The sequence below is a fragment of the Ursus arctos genome, unplaced genomic scaffold, assembly GCF_023065955.2.
Source record: "Ursus arctos isolate Adak ecotype North America unplaced genomic scaffold, UrsArc2.0 scaffold_1, whole genome shotgun sequence".
Lineage (NCBI taxonomy): Eukaryota > Metazoa > Chordata > Mammalia > Carnivora > Ursidae > Ursus > Ursus arctos.
The window spans coordinates 67,848,644-67,875,412 of NW_026622763.1; the positions used below are offsets into that span (position 1 = coordinate 67,848,644).

The window sequence follows — 26,769 nt, forward strand, 5'->3', positions numbered from 1 at the left end:
ACACCCAGTAAGGAGTAGTCATCCTTTGTTCACCACCCTGGGTCTTCTCAGAGAGGGCTGTCAGTCATCCCAAACCCAGAGTCTGCTCTTTGGGGTGAGGGATAGGGTAGGGTGGGAGGGGTACGGTGAGGGGGTTACTGTATCTCCATGATCTGATTTGTGGTCCTTTGATTCCCCCACTTCAATCACTGAGTCTCTCTCTCTCTTTTTTTTTTTTTTTTTTTTTTTTAAGATTTCCTTATTTATTTTAAGGAGGGAGAGAGAGAGAAAGAGAGAAAGGGCACAAGAGAGGGAGGGACAGATGGAGAGAATCTCAAGAAGCAGACTCCCTGCCAAGCGCAGAGCCCAACGTGGGACTCTGTGTCAGGACCCTGAGACCTTGACCTGAGCCAAAACCGAGAGTCAGATGCTTAACCAACTGAGCCACCCAGGCACCCCAATCACTGAGTTTTTTTTTTTTTTAAAAATCAAGACAAGGATTTGGCTGTGTAATAATGGACTCATTTGTTTTCCTGTGGAAATCCAGATGAAAGGTTTCTGCATTTTGTCTATGTCCTGAATTTGCAAACTTCATTTGAATAGATTTTAAACCCCATATTAAAACCCTGGAGGTGTGGGAGGGAGGGGAGCCTGTGGGCCACTAGGATCACTTAAGTTCAGTCCAGACTCCTGGGACATTCTCGAACACATGTCTAACACTTCTCTCTGATGCCTGAACAATAGAAGTGTGCGATGCTTAAGAGTGAGAGTACTCCACAGAACCATAGCTTTGGAAGACAGCAATCCTATAACCTTGCTTTGAGCTTTCACAAATTTTTCTTTACAGAAGCAAGCTTTACTAAACTTTGTTACAGAAACACATAAAACAGTAAGTCAAATCTGGCTGTACTGAGGCCAGGATTAGGAATGGAGAAAGAGTCATGGTGTATAAATGACATTGTATTTTTTCAGTATTGTATCAAGATGGCTTGTGAAAATGTCTTGCCAGAATATAGACCCCTTTAAGAGTTACTGAAGCTCAGGCCAGGAATGAAGAACTTGTCTAAGGCAATAAAAAACTGGTGATGGGAGGAGACTAAGAGGTGGATTTGAAAGGTATTGGGTTCCTGGATTAAAGAGTCAAGCAAAATTTTAATTAAAAAAAAATTTTTCCTGATACCAGTATCCCACATGCCTCAGGGAAAGGTTTTGTTGTTGTTTTTAAGTAAGCCGCATAGACCAAATGACTTGTCCTCACATGACTAGATTATTATCTAGTTAGATAGTGCATGATTTCTCTACACTGAGTGGGTGGGGGTAGGGATGATATCATTGTCTTCATCTGCCGGACACACAGAATGCTCTTATTGAATAAATGACTACTGAATTCTCTTAAAATTATTTCCAAAATGTTTCCTTCATCATGGTATCATGATGTATGTTTAGCTAATAACCGAAGTCTTATTATAACAATAATTATTATTTTTACCTATTCACTTCCCTTTCTCCATAATAATGTATGCAAACCCAGATGTTTCATTGTGTATTCACAGTGGTGTGTGTGTGTGTGTGTGTGTGTGTGTGTGTACATGTATCTACTTATTATCAGGCATCTTGTTCAAATTTGTTGATTTCATTGAATTTTGCATCTACTCATGAAACGGTGGCAGATCTCGCTTCCCAAAATGTGGATTGATTTGTGACTTTGATTCTATAAGGTAAACATTCAGACTTAACCCCGCTGGCCTTTCAGTCCTTTATCGAGTAGCTCGCTCCATTTCAGACACCGTTCGCGGTGCCCTGTAAGCCTCCTCCTCCCGTAGACCGGGAGCACAGACCAGGGCTGGAAGAAGTTGGTAACAACCTTCCACTACTGCCCACTACCTCTCCTCTATGAAAGAAAGAAAGAAAGAAAGAAAGAAAGAAAGAAAGAAAGAAAGAAAGAAAGAAAGAAAGGAAGGAAGGAAGGAAGGAAGGAAGGAAGGAAGGAAGGAAGGAAGGAAGGAAGGAAGGAAGAAAGAAAGAAAGAAAAAGAAACTGAAGCAGTAAGAAAGAAAGAAAGAAAGAGAAAAAGAAAGAAAGAAAGAAAGAAAGAAAGAAAGAAAGAAAGAAAGAAAGAAAGAGAAAGAAACCGAAGCAGTGTGTGCTTGGGGTTCCCGTTCCAATGCCATCTCCGTCCGATGCCTTCTGTGATAACTGCAGCCAGATTTCTCTGCACTTCTTCAGTACCTGGTGCGGAGAAAGGTCCCCAGCACAGCATCTTCTGTTGTGGACGAGCATCCCGGTGTCTCTCGCTTCTGGAGGAAGGCTGGGGCTCAGCTTCATAGTGTCCTGCGTACATAGCAGGCACGGAGGGGCTATCCAAGTTAAATGACATGGGTCTGTATTTAAATGTCATAAACCTGAAAGGTTCGCTTCACTGTACAGACTTCGATGCGAGGTACCTTAGATCGAATATCTGTGCCAGGCTCGACAAAGACATGCAGAGTGACCTAGGAAGTGGCACATCTTTAGGCTTTAACTCAGTAAGGAACATCTATCTGGGAAATCAGCATCTTGAGAATTTGAAATCATTCTGTTTACTCTAATGAATAAAACATGAAGTCCTAAGGGTAATGAGGAAGGTCTTTGAAGTAACATCTCTTGGGATAAGTATTTCTAGGATTTGTAATAAAGTCATAAAAACGGACAATGAAATTACTTGGAATAATCTATTTTTCAAAAAAACTTGGAAACAGTTGTGTTGGGAATTTGTTTAAATTGTGTTTACCTTGAGCAGGAAAGGCTATTTTAATAGATTATAACTGTAATTATTTTTATGAGAATTGGGTGATAAAAGTTGGGTGATTATTAGTATTCTTTTGTTAAAAGGGATACTAAAAATACTTAAAGGGCTTACTGAATTTGAATTAAAAGCCCAGTTGTCTCTTTGTTCTTTCTTCCAAATCAGGTGTGTGTTGTTAATTTCTGCACGGGGGAAATAACATAATTTCCTCCTTGCCATCTGCGTCCTCCCAGCCTCTGTCCTTGCATATGCCGTGGGGGTCAGATTTTGCAGCTTTCCATGACATACCTTTCTCAATAAAAGTCATTTTTTCCTTTTCTGAATGTTTTTAGGAGATGGCTGATGTGTTAATTACCTTCTCCCACCTCCATTTTGGGAGACTTCAGTGTCTTTCCTGTTAGATGTTAAGCTTCTAGAGGACAGATTTTCTTAATGATTGTCCTCAGAACGCACACAGTGAGTACGATGCCTTTTCTCTCATGGGTGCCTATGAACTCCCTGGGAACCCCGGCCTTGCGGATGTTCTCTGTCCTCCACACACTCTTCCATTTTGCTTATTAGGGGATTGATTTGATCTTGAATGATGGAAGCCATTCATCTTCATTAATTTGTGAGGTAAGGCCCTGCAGCAGCAAACACTGATGACGCAGAATTCGCCTCTTAGTTTCTGGATGCTTGCCAGACCCCAAGCAGGATGCTGCGCCACTGGAGGGCTTTCCCCCTGTGGCATCTCATGCTCTGGGCTCCATTTTCAGAAGGAAGTCCTGAGTAGTACGAGGGATTAGTGCTAAATTCCAAAGAGCAGCTTCCAGGCTCTGAAAGCAGATGTTTCCTCCTCATTGCTTTCATATCTTGAGTCCAGTCCTTTTCCTTCCTGTCGTAATTTAGTCCTCTAAACCTCTTGTCTCTTCCTAATGCGTGTCTCCAGTACCTGGCTTTTGCAATCTACCTTTGAAAAAGTATCACCCCTTGGCCCAGTCCCCCTTGGTAGCACTCTCTAGAAGAAGTGACTCTCAGCTGGCTGGCCCTGGACGGGGTACACGTGAGGATCTCCATTGTAATCTTGATAATGGTTAGGCACATAGGGTCAGAAGAATTTGGGTATACCCCAAAGCTGCTTCATCACAAGAAGATTATAAATAAGATTTCTAGAATCTTGAAAGATTACCTCTTCAGTGCTCTTTGCTGTTTGCTTTGGATTATATTCCATAATTAGCATGTGAACATTTGAAATAAAGAGCTTTGTTTGTAAATTCTAAGAAGAGTTTCTTGTCCAACTACACAGGGATTTCTGCTGTTCCTTAAAATATTATAACACAAGTGAACGATTTTATATATACAGAATATTCCAGTACTGTGATTTTTTGTCACCTTAGTGGTTACATTTGATTGCTAAACATTAAAAAATATTTTTGAGTGACCCATTAAGAAATAATGAGAGGCTGGGTATATGTTGAGGTTGACTCAGGCAATCTATGGAATTTTACAAAAATACTGTGTAGGAGTCTATTTTTCAAAAACCAATGTAATTCTAAAGGAAGAAGAAACTTTTTGTGCCTGTTTGTCATACCCTATTTTAAAGTCTGACTTTTGAGCATTATTTGATGCTTTACGTTTGTCACTTCAGAACAGATGTCATCTTGAAGTGATTCATCCCTGATGAGATTATTTCTGTTTTGTAGCTAATAGAAACAAGCCCTTTTCAATCACGTAGCCAAAAGAAAGCAGTGTGGCTACTTAATATTTAGGATATACAAATGTCTATGAATTTAGAAAATTAAGCATTGGTAAAATATTCAAAAATGATTATAGCTCATGTTTTAAGATAATTAAGTCTCACCTGCTCTCTGCCATATGCCATGTCATCACATAGTGTCCCTCTTATATGGCAACTAGGGACCTCTTCCAGTTTAAATGTATTTTTTAAAAGTACGGCGTCATTTCTTTTTTTTAACCAATCGTTTTGGCCTAGTTTATCTTTTTTCATCTTACTTTCTTTTAGCCTGTCTATGTCTTCATATTTTAAATGTGGCTCCTATGGGCAGCATATAGTTGGATTTTGTTCTTATATCCATTCTAACATCCTCTGCCTTTTAATTAGAGTATTTTTGTCCATTCACATTTAATGTAGTTATCAGTGTGGTTGAATTTAGGTCTACCATTTTTTAATTTATTTTCTGTTTGTCCCCTCTGTGTTTATTCTTCTTTTCTGGCCTTTTATTTTTGGATTATTTGATTTTTTTTTTTTTTTAGAATTCCATTTTAATTTTTTAGTAATTTTGTAGCTCTTGTGTTATTATTTTAGTTGTTGTTCCAGGTATTGTAATATACTTTTCAGGACTATTATTGAGTTAATATTGTCCCACTTTATTGTAACATAAAGGAATCTTGCAGCCATGTAGGTCCGTTTGCCATCCCTCCCCCATTCCTGTTCTTTATGTCTGTTTTCCTATTTCCTTTTTCTTCATAGTGTACGTCTTACCCTTCAATGTTTATTTTGAGAAGAGGCTTATTTTTGTTCTCTGTCTTCTGTTGTTCTGAGGCTTGGACTATGAGAAATGTTTACCAGTAACGTGGCTATGAGGGGATAAATGTATTGTGAAAATGTGTTAATTTACCATGTTTATGCTGGCATCGGACAAGAATGCAATAAAGCTTTCAGGATAAAAAGTTGCAGTTCCTTATAATAAAACTACAAAGACTTACTTTCCCTGAAGTTTTCCCTTCAGATGTCTGGTGGTAGAGCCTAATACTACTTTAACAAGGTGATATTTTTCAAGTGGGTGAACATTTTCTGACTTAAGAATATGAGGCAATGTTTGATGTACAGATACTTGCAATAGTATTTTACAAGGAAGGCCAACATTGTGTCTCTCCTCAAAACTAAGCAGGCGAATCAACAAACCTCACAGTGTGCGTGCAAAACACACCACACATAATTCCCTTTCTCCTTTTCCTTCTCTTCCCCATCCTTCTTGTGGACTATCTTAGCCCTTAATGAGGTTCAAATGAAATTAAAAATTGGTGGAACACTTGGAGATGAGGAATTTAAAAAAAAAAACGCATTTGTGTGTGTGTGCGTGTTACGTAATTTTAGAAAAACCTGGTTTTTAGGGCTGACCCAGACCTAGAAAGAAAAGAAATAGCGGAGATTTGTAGGTATCAATTGGAGATGAGAATTTTGATACTGGCTATCCTAAGAGAATTAAAGTCAGAAGCCGAATTTCCCTGGTGTGATTCAAAAATATCCTAGAATTCAGGATTGAATGAAAAAGGCAGTTCCATTTTGAGAGCTTTTGATGAAAACAACATGAAACAAATTGGTAGAAACAGTTACCTAAATTCAGGAAAGTTTCCTGAGACAGATTTTGTTCTGTTAAACTTTGGCTCACGGGAGATGACAAACTAACAAAATGGATTAGCCTGCATTAGGGAAAGATCTCAAGCATCTCATTATGGGAGATCCAGAGAGAGTGAAAACTAGAGGTCTGCTGGGAAGCACATAAGCTTTAGGTGGTGGCGGTGATGTATTTGCTGTGACATCTTTCCTGCTTTGCATTGTAGATGAAATAAACTTAGAAAGGTGACTGCAGGGTGGAGAGCATGGAGTTTTGGGAAAAGAAACCCTGCCGTCACCTTTGATGACCATGAAAGCAGAACTGCTGTGGAGATTAACATTCTGAACAGAAAGATGATGGGGGAGGAATGTAAATCGGGCTAGATAACTTTGGACATGCGACCCAATATCCCACCCTGACGGGAAATAACAGATGAGCCCCAAATCAGACTCCTAAAACCGAAAAGCGATAGATAGAGCCGTTTGGGAATGTGCAGTGAGCATCCTTGGTGTTGGGGAAGGTTTGGCTCTCCACGAACACAGCAGCCGTGTAGCTGACCTGGAAATGAAGGGGAGGCTGGCTTTCAAGTGTCAGTCTCTATTCTTAGAGCTCAACTAGAGGACAGAAGAAGTGGATGAAACCGCGCCCTTGATGTGGTGGGGCATAAAACCCGTGCTTGCCCCTGACGCTGTCGTCATCGCATTAGGATAAACCGTTCATTTCTGCGTGTGGTGAACAACAATGCTGACATGCTCACAAAATAATACGAAGCATATGGCTCGCAAGTGTTTTTAAGTAAAAACTTCTCTAAAGATTTATTTAGGTTCCTTAATTACAGAGTGGTTTGGAGGACTGGCATGTGGTTTCAGTTTACAGTTATAAATGTTGGCCTTGGTGCTGGGTACGTGCTGATGGTGCCAGAGAGAAAAAGAACAAGACCGGGCGCAGGGCTTGTGTCCTTCGTGGCCTGTCCCTCGGTCATTGTTTTAACTATGTCAAGTCACGCCTGAGTTTGTACGAAGAAGTGTGTGACCGCGGGTGTACTGTGCTGTGGACGGTGTGTCAGTAGTCCAAGCCAGCTTCTCCCGTGCTTGTGTGCCTCAGGTGGTGAATTTTCAGGGCACTTTGACCTCAGTGGCTGTCTAGAATCTTGAAAGAATAGCTATCCTGTTTAGCCTTTATGTTATATAAAAATATAGTTAGATGAATCAAGCCCAGTTTGGGGGAATGGCAGTTAAATATTTCTGTCTTGGAGACAAGAAAAAAGACAAAGTGTTTAACTTAAGTGTTTTGATGTGAAATAAAACCATGGCAGGGTCCCTTGGTGATCTCCTAAAGCCTGTGCGTGTGTGTGTGTGTGTGTGTGTGTGTGGTATACACACACACACACACACACACACACACAATCCTCTGTCGTTATTCATGTGAGAAGTAATTTTGCATCATTTGGGATGTATGAAGGGTGTAATACATGAAACTAACTTGCAGTCTTAGGAGCATAGAAGAGGTGTATGCTAACCCATGAGTCAGTGAATATGGATTTGGAAAAGTTCGCTTGTTTTTGCCATGATGTGTTTTCCTGCATTTCTTGCCAATGAGGATGATGATAGGGGCATCTCTGCACTGTTGCGTGGAGGTGAGAGGAACGGGAGGGGAGTGAGGCTGGTAAGAAATCGAAGCACTGCTTTTCCTTCCTGCAGGAAGGTCATGAGAAGAAATGAATTTCCTGATTACCATTCTATGGGGCTCACTGCAGTAGTGACTTTGTCAATACTTGGAGAGAATTCACTCATTCATTCTTTCATATTTTGGTATTGACGGGGTCTTGTGTTTATAACTGTGCAGGACGGCACAGAGATTAATTAGATAGAAAGGCTGTGCCCTGGAGGGGCTTATGTTCGGTAACAGATAAGAAGATGTGTACATAACAGATTGTAACACAGAAAGATTTCACATGTTTATTTCGGGCTTTACAACACTTAAAGAGCTTTTATATAGCCTTCTAAGCTAACACATGTGGCTCCATTCTCCAATTTGTACATGAAGAATCTGCCGTTCGGCCAGGGCAAGGGACTTGCTCAAGGTCAGGTAGGTGGTGAGTTGTGGATCTGAGGTCTAGAGAATCCTACCCAGGGCATCTTCCGCTCCCACCATCACTGTGTTTTTCACTTTCCCTGGTATGCAGTGATACCTGGAGGCATCAGAGAACACGAAAGAGGGATGCTGAGTGGTCTTGGGGGGCGAGCAAGGTGCTGGTTAGATAGGGAATGGCTGCGAGGGATTTGAGGGGAGAGTAAGACCTTGCTGGGCAGAAGGAGATCACCATGCACTGGTCACAGAAACAGGCTAAAGGCACCTGCTAGTCAAAAAAGTCCCTTGTGCCAGATATTTCCATTCTTCTTTCTTTCTTTTTTCTCATTCAGACATTGATTCAGCAAATGCATTTAGAGTATACTTATTATGGGCAAGGCATTGGATTCATCGAAATCATGGTTACAGAATAAGGCTCTCTGAGGGTCCCACAGTAGTCCAGCCAGAAGATAACATCACAGATAGTGCTAAGAGGATGTGACAAGAGGGGAAGAATGTGGTATACGGTATTTCTGGGTAAGGTTATGACTTTCCTGGGAAAGGGATCACAGACATGTCACGTCATGTCTTAGTCTGAGTTGGGTCAGTTTTCTTTAAGGAGGCTAACTTTTACTTCATAGATCTGTTTTGAGGATCAAATCTGATTTTGAATATGCGAGCACCCCATCCCGGCACAGCGAAGGCGCTCAGTAAACTGTCAGTATTAATGGTGCTACACTCTTTCTCAAGAAAAGCCAGTCATGGATTGAAAGGCTGTCTGTGGTCTGGTTAGCCACATCTGCACTCTCCCTGGAGCCCGGCCCTTCCCTGGCCTCCCTGTCTCCAGACGGGTGTCACGTCCGCTCTTGTGGCTCTGTCCCAAATGCAGACACGCTGTATGGCGGTGGTCAGAGGCAGGGCTCAGTTCTGGCTCCAGTGTGTCCCACTGGCCGTGGGACCGTGGCACGTTATGTCTTCTGTGCCACAGTTTCATCTCTGGAAATGGGATTAATAATAATTTATTCTTAGTAGTTTTGTTGTGAGATTTAACATGATTAAATAGGAAGGGCTTGGGGACAGTGCTCTAAATGTTGCTGTTTTTAGCTCTGATTACTATCTAATTCTTACCTGATCCTGCCACTGTCCTGCTTACAGTCCTGGAGTGCGGCTCCCTTATCATCTCTGTTCTCATTTGGAGTCTGCCCATCTCTCTCTCTGGTTTATCGCTCATCTGTTCCTTCCTTATGCCTTGCCTTCCAGCAGCAAGGAACTGCTCGTAGACCCCCCTAACCCCCCCCCCCCATACTCTAGGTTATTTTCTCTTTTGCTTTGTTGCCTAAAAGCCCTTAGTCTTGCTGCTGTATTCTTTAGGACTGGTTTTTCTACCCCTGAAGATTGTGCAGCTCCATTCCCCAACCCCTGAGGCCTCTGTCTTGTTCTGCAATGTTTGCACATATCTTTCTCATTGCTTTTAACTTGTAGGGTTGCTGTTTTCTATTTCTATCTCTCTCCCTTGCTTTTGACTGAGAATTCCTGAAACAGGGCTGAGTCTAACTTATCTTTACATTCCCAGCATATTCTTTACACAAGGTAGACGCGTGGTAAGTACTCATTGATAAATGAATTAGAAGAGAGACTTTACCTATTTTAAACACAGTACCATATTGTCAAAATTATTTTTCAGTAGCTAGAGGGGGCACATTTTACCTCGTCTGTAATTTCGAGGCAGGGAAGATCAACCTGAGGACTGACTTGGTCTGGATAGGGGGCCCTTTGTCATCACAGGGCCCAGTGAGGAGCTCCAGGGCCTGGGACTGGACAGGACCCGTGGCAGATGTGTGATACCTCTGGCCGCTGGTGGGTGGTTAGCCTCACTTAGGTGTCTGTGAAGGCAGTAGTTCTGTCTTCAGCTTAATGATGCTAATACCAAGTATTTGGTATTTGATAGCGTTTTTCTAATGTTCGAGAAAAATTTTTTCTCATTGTTTTGAAACCGGTGTATTGTTCTGCAAACCTCTGCGTCATCCAGTTTTGAACATGTGATGTGACATTTTCTCCTTTTTTCTCTGAATTGCCCAGATTTTAATAAAATGAACCTGAAGTATTGCGTGTGGGTTAAATAAAGCAAGTCTTCGCAGTGCAGTGAATTGGTACCATTTTGTTTACTAGGGAATGCGAAGGAAAAGGTAGCCTGGGCCACAAGGATGGATGGGTTTATTTATTTCCTTTAAGAATTTGAAGGAAATAAAATCCGATGTCTGAGCTTCCTATCTAAAGCATATCAGTGTCCTTTGAAGAGCTTGTGGTTACATCTGATAAACATGATAATGAGCTGAATTTTAAGGACTTTTCTCCCATTATCCCCTGCAGATTTGCCCTGTCAGATGAAGCTTACAGATCCCTAAGAGATCAAGATAAAGACCAATGTATTCTCATTACTGGGGAAAGCGGAGCAGGAAAAACAGGTAAGGCCAGCCCTGGGCAACCTTCCTTTCTCCTCTGTCGAAGGTAGATGCCACACAGATGATGATCGAGCAGGGGGCAGGTGGGGCCTCATTAGCATGAAGCTGCACAGGGCCACTGTGATGGCTCCTTTGCGGGAGGCTGCTGATGAGGATCCTGGAATGTTCTCTGGGAAGGACTTAGATCTCTCACAGGAAGAAACGGGTACCTGTCAAAGGGATTTCAACCAATGTGGGAGTTTGTCCAGATTCCGGATCTACTTCAGGGTCTTTTACTTTTCCTCCAAGGCCCCAGACCTGTGAGGTCTTACCATTTCTTTGACGAATGATGAATTGTTTGGGCTTTGAGAGGCCACAGGCACATCTTACCCCTGGTAAAGAGTGAGGAGGGGATATACTAGAAAAATGCTTAATTTCACTCCAAAGTCTTTGAAGCTTAAGGAATTGAGATTTTTCTATATATTTTTAGATGGGCTGGCAACCTCCCCATAAAACAGACTCTTGAATAGAGAGATTATGCTTTTTTTCTTGTACTTTTAATAAAAACAATTCATATGATTGATGATGCTTTTGAGTGAAAAAGTGATTTTACACATGGTGCCCAGCTAACCTGGAAAAAATTTAGAAGAGCTGTGCTCTCTGAGTCCAAACTTGGGCAGGTCAGAACCACTGTTGTCAGTGAGTTTCTTTGATGGAACTAATACGTCCCTGAAGGAGGAGGAGAATGAGGGAGATGGTATTTTCGCAGCCATTTTATCTATAAAATGTTCTTGTTTTATACGCAAGCCTCCGATGATTCTACTAGTTTGCCAAAAAGGGATTTAAACATTTCTACTTTGCTTGGCTATTAAGTGATCGGATTAGCATACTTTGAGCCTTTGATTATTAAGAGAAGAAAATTGCCCATGGGTATTTCAGTCAACTGACTGAAATGAATATTTTGTTCATAAGCCCCTCTTAAAACTTATGCCTTTAAAGTCTTATTGACTGGCATGTAAGAACGGAAAGTAACAGGGACGCCTGGGTGGCTCAGTTGGTTAAGTGTCTGCCTTTGGCTCAGGTCATGATCCTGGAGTCCTGGGATTGAGCCCAGCATCAGCTCCCTCCTCAGTGGGGAGTCTGCTTGTGCCTCTCCCGCTGCCCCTCCCCCTGTCTGTCCTCACTTGCTCGCTTTCAAATAAATAAATAAATAAAATCTTTAGAAAAAAAAAAAAAGAACGAAAAGTAAGAACGGAAAGAAAGCATAGTCTTATATCATTGGAAGGGATTGTAGTTGTACACTTCCTGCTGTAGGGTCCTTCCCATAGAACAGCCAGACTCCCTGCTTTTGTGATGGAGGGCTCACTGCTTTGGAAAGCAGACTGCTACATTTGCCATACAGGTTCAGCTAACGTAAGTTCTTTCTTACCTAGAGTTGGATTCTGCCTCTGCCTAGTGGTCTTACCTCTGCCGTCTGGAACCTTATCCAGTTAGTGTACTTTCTTTTCTACGGGGCAGTCACTCAGTTATTTGAAGTCATCCATGGTATCTTCCTAGGGCTAAATAAACATCCCTTGTCTTCAAAAATTCCCCGTGTGATGCACATTCATTTACTCATTCATCCAGGAAATAATTTTTGTTTTAAGATTTATTTATTAATTTTAGAGGGATAGGGAGGGGCAGAGGGAGAGAATCCTCAAGCAGACTTCTTGACAGGGGGCCCAGTCCCAGGATGCCAAAACCATAACCTGAGCCAAAGCCAAGTCAGCCACTCTACCGGCTGAGCCACCTATGAGCCCCCAGGAAATAACTTTTGAGTACAAATTAGGAATACAAATAAGGTGAAAGGTACTATACTAAGTACTTGTGATACACTGGTGAGCCAGGTACCATCCTTGTCCTTATTGAATTTGTAAACTAGTGGAGGAGATAGACAATCTCTGTGTTTTATATAATGTACATAGTACGTGTACTGCATAAGCACATATATTGTATGTATGCCTGTATACATATAGTCCATATACAGAATGTAAAGTGTAGTGAAGGAAAAATACAGGGTGCTTTTAAGAGCATATACTAGGAAGATTAGATCTCATTCTCAAATCCCTCACTATCATGGTCCTATTAGTCTGGAATGATCCCATTTTTCTATATGCTTCACAAAATTACATCCCAAGAAGAGAGACAGACGCAATAAATACTTCCAGTTTGGTCTTGGTTATGGTGGAACTATTCCCCCTCCTAATATGGATACCAGGCTTTTGTTAATATAACACATGTATGGAATCATACCAGTCTTTTCATCAAGCAAGATATTGTAGGTTTTTTGTACGTCCGCCTCTGTTAGGTCAGATATGCTCAATCTAGTATTGTCGAACGAAGTATTGTAAGCTTAAATGTAGAATCTTGTTTATTTTTATAAAATTTAGACCATTTTTATAGCCTCTTGTGAAACTGACAAATTCTGATTCTGTTCCCTCCCATGAGGGAACCACTGCCATGCCATTGGGTAATAACAGTAGCTACCCTACATAAGTACACGTTGTGCTGGGCATCGTGCTTTAGCATATTACATGGGTAGCTATTCTTCTTACCCCAATTTTTATCACGGGGAAATTGAGCCACAGAAGGTTAACCAACATGTCCAAACTTCCCAGTGAGAAAGTGGCAGAGCTGGAATTCAACACTGGTAGTATATATAAAGTTCTAGAGTCCCCACTTCTTTTAGCCAATTCAGCCTGATTTGACAAAATACCATAGACCGGGTGGCTTAAACAACGTATTTATTTCTCATAGTCCTGGAGGCCGGGAAGTGCAAGATCAAGGTGCCTGCTGATTTGGTTCCTGGTGAAAACCTTCTATCTTTGTCCTCACATGGTAGAGATAGAGCCAGAGAGAGAGAGAGAGAGAGAATGAGTGAGAGCGAGATAAGGACACTAATCCCATCACTGGAAGTTTTGAGGAGCCTCTGTGTACTGTTCTCTGTAGTAGTTGTACCAATTTACATCCCACCAGCAGTGCCCAAGGCTTTCCTTTTCACCACATTTTCTCCGGCACTTGCTGTCTCTTGCTTTTCTTGATAATACCCATTCTAACAAGTATGTGGTGATCGCTCTGGGTTATTTTGAATTGCATTTCCCTGATGATTGGTGATGTGGAGCACAGCCTCAGGTACCTGTTAGCAGTTTGAATGTCTTATTTGGAAAAATACCTATTCACGTCCTTTTCCTATTTTTATATCAGATTATTATAATTATTTACTGCCATTGAGTTGTTTTAGATATTAACTGTTTATCAGATACATGACTTGTCAAATATTTCCTGCATTTTGTAGGTTGCCTTTTCATTTATTGATTGTTTCTTGGGCTCTACAGAAGCTTTTCAGTTTGATGCAGTCCCTCTCGTTTATTTTTGCTTTTGGCTGTTCGCACTTCACATGTCATAGCTAAGAAATCATTGCTAAGACCAATATCAAAGAGCTTTTGCCTTGTGCTTTCTTTTGGGATTTTTATGGCTTCAGGTCTTAGAGTTAAGTCTTTAATCCATTTTGAGTTACTTTTTGTGAGTGGTATAAGATAGGGTTCAGTTTTATTCTTTTGCATGTGAGTAGTGAGTACCCGGTTTTGGCAACACCATTTATTGAAAAGACTGTGTTTTCCCCATTGAGTATTGTTGGCTCCCTTGTTAAATATTAGTTGACTGGAAATGCATGGTTTTATTTCTGGGCTCCTCTATTCTGTTTCTTTGCCCTATGTGTCTGTTTTTATGCAAGTACCATAGCTTTGTAGTGTTTTGAAATCAGGATTTATAGTGCTTCCAGGTTTATTCTTCTTTCTGAAGATTGCTTTGGCTATTTGTGGTCTCTTTGTAGGTCCATATGAATTTTAGGACTTTTTCTTCGTTTTCTGTGAGAAATGCCATTGGAATTTTGATAGGGATTACATTGAATCTGTAGATTTCTTTGGGTAGTGTGGACGTTTTAATACTATTAATTCTTCCAATCTGTGAACACAGGATATTTTTCCATTTATTTGTGTCGTCTTTAATTTTCTTTCATGAGTGTCTTATGTTTTCAGTAGAGAGATCTTTTGCCTCCTTGGTTAAATTTATTCTTAAGTATTTTATTGTTTTTGATGCTCTTGTGAATAGGATTGTTTTATTTCTTTTTCAGATACTTTGTTGTCAGTATAAAGAAACACAACCGATTTTTGTATGTTTATCTTTTCTCCTGCAACTTCATTGAATAAGTTTATTAGTTCTAACAGTTCTTTTGGGTGGCATCTTCAGAGTTTTCTATGTATAAGATCCCTCTACAAACAGAGACAGTTTTACTTCTTTCTGATTCTGTATCTTTTATTTCTTTTCCTTGCATAATTGCTCTGGCTAGGACTTCTACTGCTATGTCAAATAGGAGTGGTGAGAGCGGGCAATTTTCTCCCGTTCCTCATCTTAGAGGAAAAGCTCTCAACCTTTCACCATCGAGTATGATGTTAGCTGTGGGCTTGTCATTCATGGCCTTTTCTATGTTGAGGTATGTTCCTTCTGTACCCAATTAGTTAAGAGTTTTTATCAGGAAAGGATATTGAATTTCATCAAATGCCTTTTTGCATCTATTGAGATGCTCATATGATTTTTATCTTTTATTCTCTTAATGTGATGTGTCACATCTATTGATTTGCATATGTTAAACCATCCTTGCATCTTAGGGATGATATCACTTGATCATGGAGTGTGATCTTTTTTTTTTTGTTTTTTAAGATTTATTTATTTTGAGAGAGAGAGCGAGCGGGTTTGCGTGAACAGGGGTGGGGCAGAAGGAGAGGGAGAGAATCCTGAAGCAGACTTCCCACTGAGCATGGAGTCCAACGCAGGGCTTGATCCCAGGACCCTGAGATCATCACCTAAACTAAAATCAAGAGTTGGATGCTCAACTAACTGAGCCACCCAGGCGCCCCCGTGTGTGATGCTCTTAATAAGCCATTGAATTCAGGTTGGTAGTATTTTATGGAGAATTTTTGCATCCGTGTTCATCGGGGATATTGATCTGTAGTTTTCGTGTAGTGTCCTAATCTGGCTTTGGTATCAGGGTAAGTTTGGCTTTGTGAAATGAGTTTGGAATTGTTACCTCTTCTTCGGTGTTTTGGAAGAGTGAGAGAGATTGGTGTTAATTCTCCTCTAAATGTTTGGTAGAATTCAACAGTGAAACCATCTGATTTGGGGAGGTTTTTGATTATTGATTCAAGCTTACTCGTTATTGGTCTGTTGCATTTTCTATTTTTTATGATTCAGTCTTGGTAGTTTGTGTGTTTCTAGGGACTTATCCATTTCTTATAGGTTGTCCAGTTTGTTGGCATGTAATTGTTCATACTAGCCTCTTAAAGTTCTTTGTATTTATATGGCATTTGTTGAATGTCTCCTCTTTCATTTATAATTTTATTTATTTGAGACCTCTCTTATTTCTTGGTTAAAGGTTTGTGAATTTGGTTTATCTTTTCAAAGAACCATCTCTTAGTTTTATTAATGTTTTCTGTCATTTTACAGTTCTATGTTTCATTTAATTCTGCTCTAATCAGTATTATTTCCTTCCTTCCCCTAACTTTGAGCTTAGTTTGTTCTTCTTTCTCTGGTTCCTTGAGGTATAATATTAGGTTTATTTGAGATCTTTCTTTATTCTTGATGTATACATTTGTGACTATAAACTTTCCTCCTAAAAGTTGCATCTCCTAAGTTTTGATATATTGTTTTTCTGTTTTCATTTGTCTCAAGATATTTTTTTATATAAACATTTTAATGGTTTCGGTTGCACTAAAATAAATGTCAAGTCCATTGTGCTTGTTACATAAGGTTCTGTGTGAACTAGTCCCTACCTTACTTCTGGAACACCTCACTCTCATGCTTTTCTCCTTTTCAATAATTGCAGCCCGTGCTACTTTTCATTAGAAGTTTTGCTCTCTATTATATTTAGGCGGTATTTCATTATTTAGTTTCCCGTCCCTTTTTAGATCATTCATCTGATCTCTGGGGATGGGCTCTTAACCTCTATTTGTTCAGAAATTTGTGAGATCTTTAGGTTGTCAGAACTCTGTCTTTATAGTAGACACTTTAAGAGGACACTGGTGTCTTGGGGCAAAGTTTTTGCCTCTCTTCTGTCACTAACCAGTTCTTTCTTATGAAACAATTGAATTCTTAGAAGTAGTACAGCTTCTCGTTCGCTACCAAGTTGACCAATGGAAATGGTAGCAAGGAAAGTTAAAAACCATATCCCTTGACAGGAGGCATTTATATTGGTATATCTCATGCCACCTTCTCCTTACCCCAGTCCTTTTGACTGTATCTTCAAGCCTATTCACAGCACATCTTTCTTTTTATTTAAGCATGAGGGAGGAAGAGATGAAAATATTCCTATGGCTATTAATTTTTTTAGGTTTTTGCTCCTTCTTCTTCATGACTGAAGATACGTTTTTTGAGAATCTGATTGTATCGCTTTGTTCCTGAGTCATCAGAAGTGGGTTGTGGTCACTGGCTTGATTGGTGTTGGCCAAGTCTTCATCTACTCTGGAACATACATTCCAAGAAGACAACACATCCACTAATTAGCCATGTCAGTGCGTGACCCCCTCCTTCTCAGAGGGTTGTAAACCACACTGCTCCCTCCCGTACTGAGATTCCATCTCCTGGTGGGCTCACGTGTCTTCCTTATTGAAAAGCTAAGTGGAGGTTGCTGGTACTATTTCAGAGGGGTTGCTGTTCATTCTTTTCTGAGAAAAGCAAAAACACCTCATTCCTCTGGTAGAAATCTGGTGGGATGGAGTTCATTCTTTTTTTCTGTAGTTTTCTCTTCTCTTGATATTTCGTTACGTAATAACTTGTCCTTTGGGTTTCAACAGACCACTCACCACTTGGAATCCTTTTCTCCCTCTTCTCCCCAGATTTCGTCCCTCCTAGGATCCCTTTGCCCTCTGTCATAAGAACGGACAGCTGCGTCTTGGCCTTTGCTTTTTCCCTCTGGTAGGGTCATTCTGTTTGCTGTACACAAGGCTAGGTGCTACTTCAGGTGGGAAGCTGGAGGGGGGTACCATAGCCTTCTAGAGCAGTGCTTCTCAGACCTTCCACCATGAAACATCAGTCTCCCCTCCCCAGATCTGTACCTGATTGATATCAGAAAAATGAAATAAAAGAAGACATAGAAGAAGCAACCTCTAATTGTTTTTAGTTTAAACAGACAAAATAAATGACCACATTGCTATGAAAACTTACGGAAGCCTGTTCTCATGTGTAGACCGGTAATAGTCCATCGACCTACCAACTTTGAGTAGTGCTGGGTTTTGGATCATACCTTGAAATAGCACTGCCTAGAGGTCATTTGATGCCTTTATCTTATTTTTGAGCTACTGTGATTCCTGGATCTTGTCATGCTTCAGCTGTCCATTATCATTAAACCTCCTAGTGCTGAGAGGTGGACCCTAGTCCTGAGAGCTGCTATTTTAAAATATCTACTCAACTACACTCTTTGGTAGCTGCTAATAAGCTCTTCCTTTTCATTTATAGATCCCAACAACATCTGCTGCCTCTCTGTCCCCAGGGACATTTAGTGCTTCGTTTACTTATTCCATCTCTTTCCACTTTTCTTTCATTTTGAAAGCAGTGATACAGAAATTACCTCAAATTTTATCATGGTTTTAGTTGTCATTAGACTATCCATCTGAGTAAAGCATAGAATTTATGTGTTGATTAATGTCTCTGTTTCATGGAGATTACTTACGGGAAAATGAAATGATGGAAAATAATATAGAGATTGCAGCATGGTCGTGTGAGGAATTTGGAGGGGGGTTTCATCAGTTTTGTGGGGAAGAGGGATGCCAGGCCACTTTTGAAATGTCACATTATCTCGTCCACATTATCTCGTCCACTGAAATTGTTTTTGAGTACACATCGTTATTAAAGATTTTGTTGGTAATTAAACGAAAGAAGAAGAGAACTAACATTTATGGAGGGCCCAGAATGTGCTGTATAATTTACACATAGTATCTCTTTTCGGTAAGAATCTTTACTTGATAGCTTATACAGGACTATTCTGCAGTATCAGAGGGCTTATTTTACAAGAAGTAATTAATTTAATGAGATTGTAAACCCCCTTGGTGGATGATGAGGTTATTGGCCTTAAGCAGTGGAGATATTCTTATGCTACGTGATTATATAATGTGGGCACTCAGGGAGAGGCATGAACTCTTTGAGTCCTTTGGGGTCCTATTTAATTCATTACTGCTGTGCTAAATAAAAAATTCATCATGCCTCATAAAAGTGCCCGTATTTCTAGGCAGTGAACTCAGAATTCACTACTGTGAATACAGATAGTTCGTGGAGAATCATTCAACCACTGCTGGGGGCAGGGGAGGCAGAACATGAAGGAACCATCATAACTGCATTTTTTCCAAAGACATCAAAATAAATCTGTGGGCCTAGGATGATGATCCTGACATAAGAAAACAGTATAAATTATTTGGTTTCTAATTTTACAGTTACATCAGTTTCTAGGAACTCTCCAGCCATCTGCTAAGAGAGTTATGAAACCTGCCTTGCTCATTAAGACCTTTGGTTCTGAACCCCAAATAACCTTGTAGGACTTTACATCTGTATGACTTTACATCTCCTCACAGAGGTGTCCTAGGGAAGCAGAACAGCTAAGCAGACTGAAGCCCAAATTATAGTGAGCTTGTGTTTTGTTTCTTCCCCATGTGAGAAAGGCCTCTCTTGATCCACATGTTTTATATTAATTATCAGAGATCTCGTGGCCAACTTCCAGGAGCAGAGCAACTTGTATATAGCGTTGTATTTCAGTAGAAACACTGCCGTCATGACTCCTCTTAGAGTAAAGACTGCATTTCTCATTGCGAGACCCATGCTTTTTGTGCCACGACCAGAACAGTTTGAGGCCTCCTGTCTGACTAGTTTGGATATGCTGCAGCTGGCTTACTTTACAGTCTTGCAGACTTGTGGCTGCTGAAAAGGGTGTTCCTCTGTGTTGCAGAATCCTTCTTTCATTGTACACAAAGTTGGCCTCATTGATTTAGGTAGTCTTAGTCTTTAGGTCACTTGACTGTGAGACCTATGTAAGCTCAGTCCCTAGGAAAACTTGGATTTTTTTCTTTTTTTAGATTTTATTTATTTATTTGAGGCAGGGGGAAGGAGAAGCATGAGCACGGGGAGGGACAGAGGGAGAGGAAGAAGCAGGCTCCCTGCTAAGCAGGGAGCCCAAGGTGGGGGGTTCCATCCTAGGACCCTGAGATCATGACCTGAGCCAAAGGCAGATGTTCAACCAACTGAGCCACCCAGGAGCCCAGAAAAACTTGGATATTTTAACCAAGGAGATAGAGAAGTATAGAGATAGAAGAAGCAGATAAATATATCAGTATGTGTGTGTGTGGAAATGAGTGGCGCTGTTTGCTATATGACATGTCTGTGTGTTATATGATCTATACGTGACATTCATGGTGTTGCATGTACTATGAATGCATACGTGGATACTTTTAACTCCTGGATAAATTTATGAGAAGTTCTGTGACGAACACTCAAATAAGCCTTTCTTGTATCCATATGTTTTTGGGTTTTTTCCTTCTGATGCCGTGACTGAATCCATGGGAGCCCGTTCAGTTAACACGCACAGGTTTTGCTGTCTTAGCAGCAAGATTCCCATCCTGTTGTCCTTCTGAGTGCAAATGTTGTCCACTGAAGTGTTTGTTTTTCCTTTCTCATTCACCTACTGCTACTTCACAGTGGTTTCTTTCATAAAAATATTACTATGTAATTATATGATTATGTGATAATTGCATAGTAACAGGTGACATATATTGTTCACAATCCTTTACAAGGTACCAGAGAATACAGAGTTAAATTAGTTCTCATTTTTTCCTTATCAGAAATTTAAAATTCCATAATCTATCTTCTGTACCCCTTTCTACTCTTTGTCGAATGAATCCTGATCCAGTCTGATTTACAAGTATTGTGTGACAGGCCATTTGCCCATTAGCGCAGAATATCTGTTAAACCCTAGGTGTTCTACCATTTTCTGGTGAGAAGAGACTTTTACTTGGAAGACTTAATATTTCGTTTGTCTGACTGTTGATGAATTTTAGGATTCACGTTACATTCAAACATATATGTGTACATAAATTTACATATGTGAAGTATCTGTGAGTGAGAGAAAATGATAAACTAAGAATTGATTCTAAGCAAATGCTGTTATGTTTTGCCAGTTTTAAATGCCAGTGTTCTTAGGTCTGAAATAGCTGTGCTTTTCAGAGTTTTGAGTACACGTGAAGAATATGCCTTTTTGTCTCAAGTAGAATCATTTTCTATTTTTACAATGTACATGAAAGACATTGTCAGTGAAGAGTGTGATTACTGGATGAAAGTATCCTCTGTTCAAGAGTGTTGTTTTGGAAAGTGCTTCTAGTTGTATGCCATGATTGCCAAGGTCATGTTTAGTTGGTTTCTGTAACAATCAACATAATCCAAAAACTGGACTTTGAAATACAGAAGATGATAATTCTTGATTCTTAGAAATATATTTCAGTCATAGAGGTTATTACGTGAAGTTTTGCTTTGGATAAAAATCTACATACTCGAATAAAGATACAACTTTATTTGAACTTCAGTACAGAAGGGCCAAAAGGAAATGAAGCAGAAAGCTCCATGAGACAACTGTATTTCCTGTTTCCAGCATGGTGAAATATTAGGAGAACGGTCTTCTAAACTATGTTGGACCTTGCAACTTATCCTTACTCTTCTACTTACTTCTCTGAAGTGTTGAGTATCTCATGAGCTGCTTAATTTAGATCAAGTATTATGTCAGGGGAAAAATTCTAAGAGTTGTCTCTTTTAGATAATGAGATTGTTTAAAGAAAACTACCCTTACTCCTGGCTTCCAAAAATGAATTACGAAAATGAATCCAGGATTAGATTTCCCGAAGATAGTGAAGAATTGAATGTATGAACTTTTTAACAACTTAGGAGTAAGTATCCTTGAACTACATTTAAAAATTATATTTGAATTACTTAAATAGATTTTAAAGTTAATAAACGTCATTCCTAATTTCAATTAGGTTAACTCCTCTTCTATGTCAGTTGATACTGTGGGTTTATATTTAGTTTAACAGCCAGATGTAAGTTCAATCCGAATTCCAAAAGATCTGCTCCTTGTACCGTTTTTTAAACAGATTTGACCCTGAGAAAACTTGATTCTTTTCATACTGGCCATTAAAAATTCTCTGAGAGGCCAAACCAGTTCCAACAGCCACCAGAGAATTTTGATTCTTGGTTGATTCCTGCCCCCACCCCCACCCCCAGCATTTTGTCCCTAAGAGTCCATCCTGGTCCAGAACAGGATTTCCAGAGAACTCAGCGTGGTCATGTATCTGAAGTTTGAGGTTTGGCTACAGTGAGGTCCATAATCACTGGAATAAACAAAACAGCCTGACCTGGACTTTTAATATTTATTGTGAGTTTACCTAAAAGGAAACTTACTTTTTCATCTAAAATAAATGTGTGTGTGTGTGTGTGTGTGTGTGTGTGTGTGTATTTGCCACCATCTGAGACTGTTATTGTGCCTATGAATACTTCCAGTCTTGTAGTAGTGTAATGGGTAGAAAGATAGGCCAGGAATTCTTGTCAGGGATATAATAACGTGTGAAGGTGGAGGCGAGGATGGGGAGCGAAGGTACCAATGACAGGTGGAATGATGGGAAAGCAGGCCTGGAGGTGAGTTGCTTCAGAGGACAGACTGGAGTTGGGATGCGTGGGAAACTCAGGAGAGGTGGCCCAGAGTTGGAGACCAGACAGCACAGGATGTCAGGAATTTCCTGGGAGGGCAGCCTCGCCTGAACTCGAAAGCCAGAGAGCCTAGAAAGAAAGTATCCTGAAGTGACCGGAAGAAGAGTTCCAGTTCAGACCAATGGGTAGAGGGAACTTGTCAAATGACATGTGATAGCATATAAACTCTCTCTCCATATATAATTCACCAGCTTTTAGATTCTGAAATCCTGAGAACAGTGGAAAATGTAGTTCAGAAACTTTACACAGTGGAAGGTGTGTGAAGGGACAGGGCCCTTTGGAGGAAGGGAATCACAAAGATGAAAAGATTGGCATTTCTCAGTTGCAGTCCCTAAAAGAAGACAACAGAAACCAGCCATCACAGACCACCAGAGAACCTGTGTGGACCCATTTTCATTACCCAGAAAGCACACTGGAGGAAGACTTCACTGCAACCATTGCAGAAGTACCCAGTCTCCCACCTTATTTCTCAGGGCTCCATGAGATTGTTTGCTTTCCCTATACCCTGTTTGCTTCTGCGTCAGGCCTTGAGAACTATGTGACCTGGTGTGGATTCTTGGTGCTCAGTAGCTCTGTTAGTCAATGCTTTTGGGTTGCTTTAAAGCCCTAAAGCAAGTGCCGGGCACTGTGCCCAACGTGAATTCCAGTTGTTCATTTATTACTTCTTCGTGGTGGGACTGGAAGCCACCTGTAGGTTTCTCTATGAGAAAGGGCAGTGTTGAGATCTGCCCCCTTACACCTGTGGGCAGGGGTATCGTCACTCAGATCAGAGGAAGGCGTCCTGCTCTCAGATGGTGGCACCAGTGCACAGACTTTAGAGAAAGCAAGATTTCTGATGAGTCTCCTTGCCTCGACTGCCCAAATGAAGGGAATTCTGCTGATAGTTAATAGTCGAGCCCCTCCCTGGTTATGGAAAATCAGAACGAGGACAGCTCCGTGAGAAACAGATCCCATGGCAAACCAGTCTGGGAAATGTAGCATTCTAGAGCCTTTTCCAGAATTCCGCCATGCACATGATTCTCCAGGAAGCCCTTTAAAAAGAAACCTATTTCACTTCATCTAATTCATTTGACTTTGGACCTCATTTTCCCTGAATATTAATATTCCTTGGAAGGCAGTATTCAAAAGATCAGGTTCTAAGAGGCAGATGCTGGGAGGGGACACAGGCTGATAGACACCGAAGGATAAAGCCACCAAAAACAAACCTTGCCCACCTTTGAGCTAAGAATTCTTTGTATGCCACACGTGGCTGGCTTCTTTTAGCAGCTTACCTTTCAGAGTTACTGGTGAAACCTTTGAAAACAACTGTGCCCTGAAAAAGCTAACTTTCTTGTTACCAAATCCTTACATTAGCTGCTGGGCTTTTTAATTGAGTTGAAGAGTAACTAATTTAGTCTGGTTGTGAGCAAACTAGTTTGATTTGAAAATATTTTTGAGGAGGATAGTTCTTTTAAACTTTAAAAATACTTCTGTAAAACTACCCAGGTTACCAAGTTATTTTTGGCTTGAATTATCTGTGTATAATATTGTAATTATGTGTGAATGATTGCTTTAAGAAGATAGTTCTCCTGACATTGTTGTTGATTATATTACTCAGCAAATTTTTTTTCATCCTGGTGATAATCTTTAAGCGCAATTCTTATTGTATCGGAATGAATGACATGTCACTGAATAGAAAGCACAAATATATTTTTTTAAATTTTTAATTTTTTTTGTTTTTATTTAAATTCCTGTTAATACACAGTATAATATTAGTTTTAGGTATAGAATTTAGTGACTCAGCACTTAGGTACAATATCCAGTGCTCATTACAACCAGTATACTCCTTAATCCCCATCATCCATATAACCCCCACCCCCACCCCCCATGCCCTCTGGTGACCATCAGTTTGTTCTCTATAGTTAAGTCTGTTTCCTGGTTTGCTTCTCTCTTTTTTCCCCTATGATCATTTGTTTTGTTTCTTAAATTCCACATGAGTGAAATCATATGGTATTTGTCTTTCTCTGACTAACTTATTTCGCTTAGTAGAATACTCTCCAGCTCCATCCACGTCGTTGCAAAATGGCAAGATTTGATTCTTTTCGATGGCTGAGTACTATTCCATTGGATATATACGCCACATCCTCTTTATCCATTCACCTGTCAACGGACACTTGGGCTCTTTCCATAGTTTGTCTATTATTGATACTGCACTGTAAACATCAGGGTGCATGTACCCTTCGATTCAGTGTTTCTGTATCCTTTGGGAAATATCTAGTAGTGTAATTGCTGGATCGTAAGGTAGTTCTATTTTTAACTTTTTGAGGACCCTCCGTCCTGTTTTCCAGAGTGGCTGCACCAGTTTGCATTCCCACCAATAGCGCAAGAGGGTTCCCCTTTCTCCGCATCCTCGCCAACACCTGTTGTTTCCTGTGTTGTTGATTTTAGCCATTCTGACTGGAAAGCACACATATTTTAAAAGATTTCCAAAACATTATTTAAATCCCAGGTATAAAGGCATTTGAAAACAGTATTAGTGGATCTTCTACACCCATTTCCTTCCTCTAAAATTTTTTTCCAGATTTCTTCTTAATTTATTGATAGGATTTGTTTTCATCCACAGAGGCCAGCAAGCTTGTTATGTCCTACGTAGCAGCCGTTTGTGGAAAAGGAGCAGAAGTGAACCAAGTCAAAGAGCAGCTTTTACAGTCCAACCCGGTCCTGGAAGGTAGGATTTTCTGTGTACATTGGGTCAGTGTGACTCGTACAGTAGATCCAGTTTGCAGGGCTCTTCAGGTACCTGGTGGGCTGGGAGGGGGGTTGGGAGCGGGGAGAGAGGAAGGAAGATTCAGGCCCAGACCTGCCGAGCAAATGAGCTGTGTCCTAAGGACTCTTGGCTTCAGGTGCTTAAAGAAGGAGACGGTTTACTCATCTAAAAGGAGCTTTCCCACTTACATTCATTTTTTTCCCTTTCAATTTTTATTTGAATCACTCCAATTTTGCCTAAAAATAATCACCTGATATTTGCATTTGATTTGATGGCTAGGAAAAACTTGGTGAGGAAGTGCCGCGTGAGTGCAGCGCAGTTTATCATTCGGGATAATACCTGTGGCTGCTTATTTCTGTTGTCAGAAAGGCCGTGCCAGAGAAACATCTAAAGGACGGCTGTTTCGAGGGTCACGGAAAGCTTAAACCTGACTCTGGAGTTCAGATTCTGTGGTTGGCCATCTGTGTTAGCCGGCTCGGGCTGCTCTATCAAAGTACCATAGACTGGTGGCTTAAACCACAGAAAGTTATTTTCTTACACTTCTGGAGGCTCAGAAGTCCTAGAGTGAAGGTGCTGGCAAGGAAGGCCTCTTGGCTTGAAGAGGTCGCCACCATCTTGCTGTGTGATCACATGACCTCTTCGTTGTGTGTGGTGGTCAGGGGTGGGGACCCTGGTTGGCTTATGACCTCATACAACCCTAATGACTTCCTAAAGGCCCAGCTCCAAATACAATCACATTGGGGTTAGGACTTCAACATAAAAATTGGTGGGAGACGTATACGTGTAGTCCATAATGTCATCAGAAAAAGCCAGAGGTGAGTCCCCCTAATGCATGGAGGTTGGCATAAACCATAGGCATGCACCATTCTTTGCTTTGGAAACAGTAAATCAGTCTTTCCCTATTGATGGCAAGCCCTTAATTTTTGCTTTATATTGTAAGCATGTCTTTATTTTGTCACTTGATACAGTTGTGATAGAGTAGGGTTTCTCAACCTCATTTTGGACTGGATAAATCTCTGCTATGGAGTGCTGTCCTGTGCCTTCATGGTAAGATGTTTAGCCGCATTCCTGGCCTCTACCCACTAGGTGCCAGGAGCACCCCTGCCCCTAGTTGTCAGCATCGAAAATGTTTCCGGACATTTCCAAATGTCCCCTGGTGGGGAAGGGTCCGGAACAGCCCTGATTAGAGTCCTTGGTGTAGAAGAGTAGTTTGGTTTAACTCTTTATTCAAAGTCATGGAGGGTCGAGATTTAACGTGGATTCAAGCAGAGGTGCTTTGGGGTGAGTGGGATGCCCCTCAGCGTGGAGGGACAGAACCCTGCCTGTGTTCTTTGTTACCTGGACCTAGTCCCTCCTTCATCCCCCAGATAGTGAGATAAGACTAGTGAAAATACTTTACCGTGAAAAGCAAAGGCTGAAACATCTATTCCATTGTTACCCATCTTTCGTCTCCTTTGTCACCTTAATGAATAAAGAAGCTATTACAGAAAGTGCTGTATCTTCATTTTATTGTTCCAGTATTTGATTTTTTGTTTACTTTGCCTTTTGCTTTTAAGTTAGGGTGCTGTACGTGTATTTCTG

At 40.6% G+C, this 26,769-nt stretch overlaps 1 protein-coding gene across 6 annotated transcripts in view; it reads left to right on the plus strand.

Moving 5' to 3' along the window:
* MYO1B (myosin IB) overlaps window positions 1–26,769 on the plus strand; it is a 174,747-nt gene that overhangs the window by 73,316 nt on the left and 74,662 nt on the right. For all 6 annotated transcript variants that reach the window (XM_026492296.4, XM_048214435.2, XM_048214436.2 and 3 more), the window contains exons 4-5: window positions 10,543–10,637; window positions 25,045–25,149. In XM_026492296.4, coding sequence (XP_026348081.2) covers window positions 10,543–10,637; window positions 25,045–25,149 — 200 coding nt within the window. The remainder of the gene's footprint in view (window positions 1–10,542; window positions 10,638–25,044; window positions 25,150–26,769) is intronic.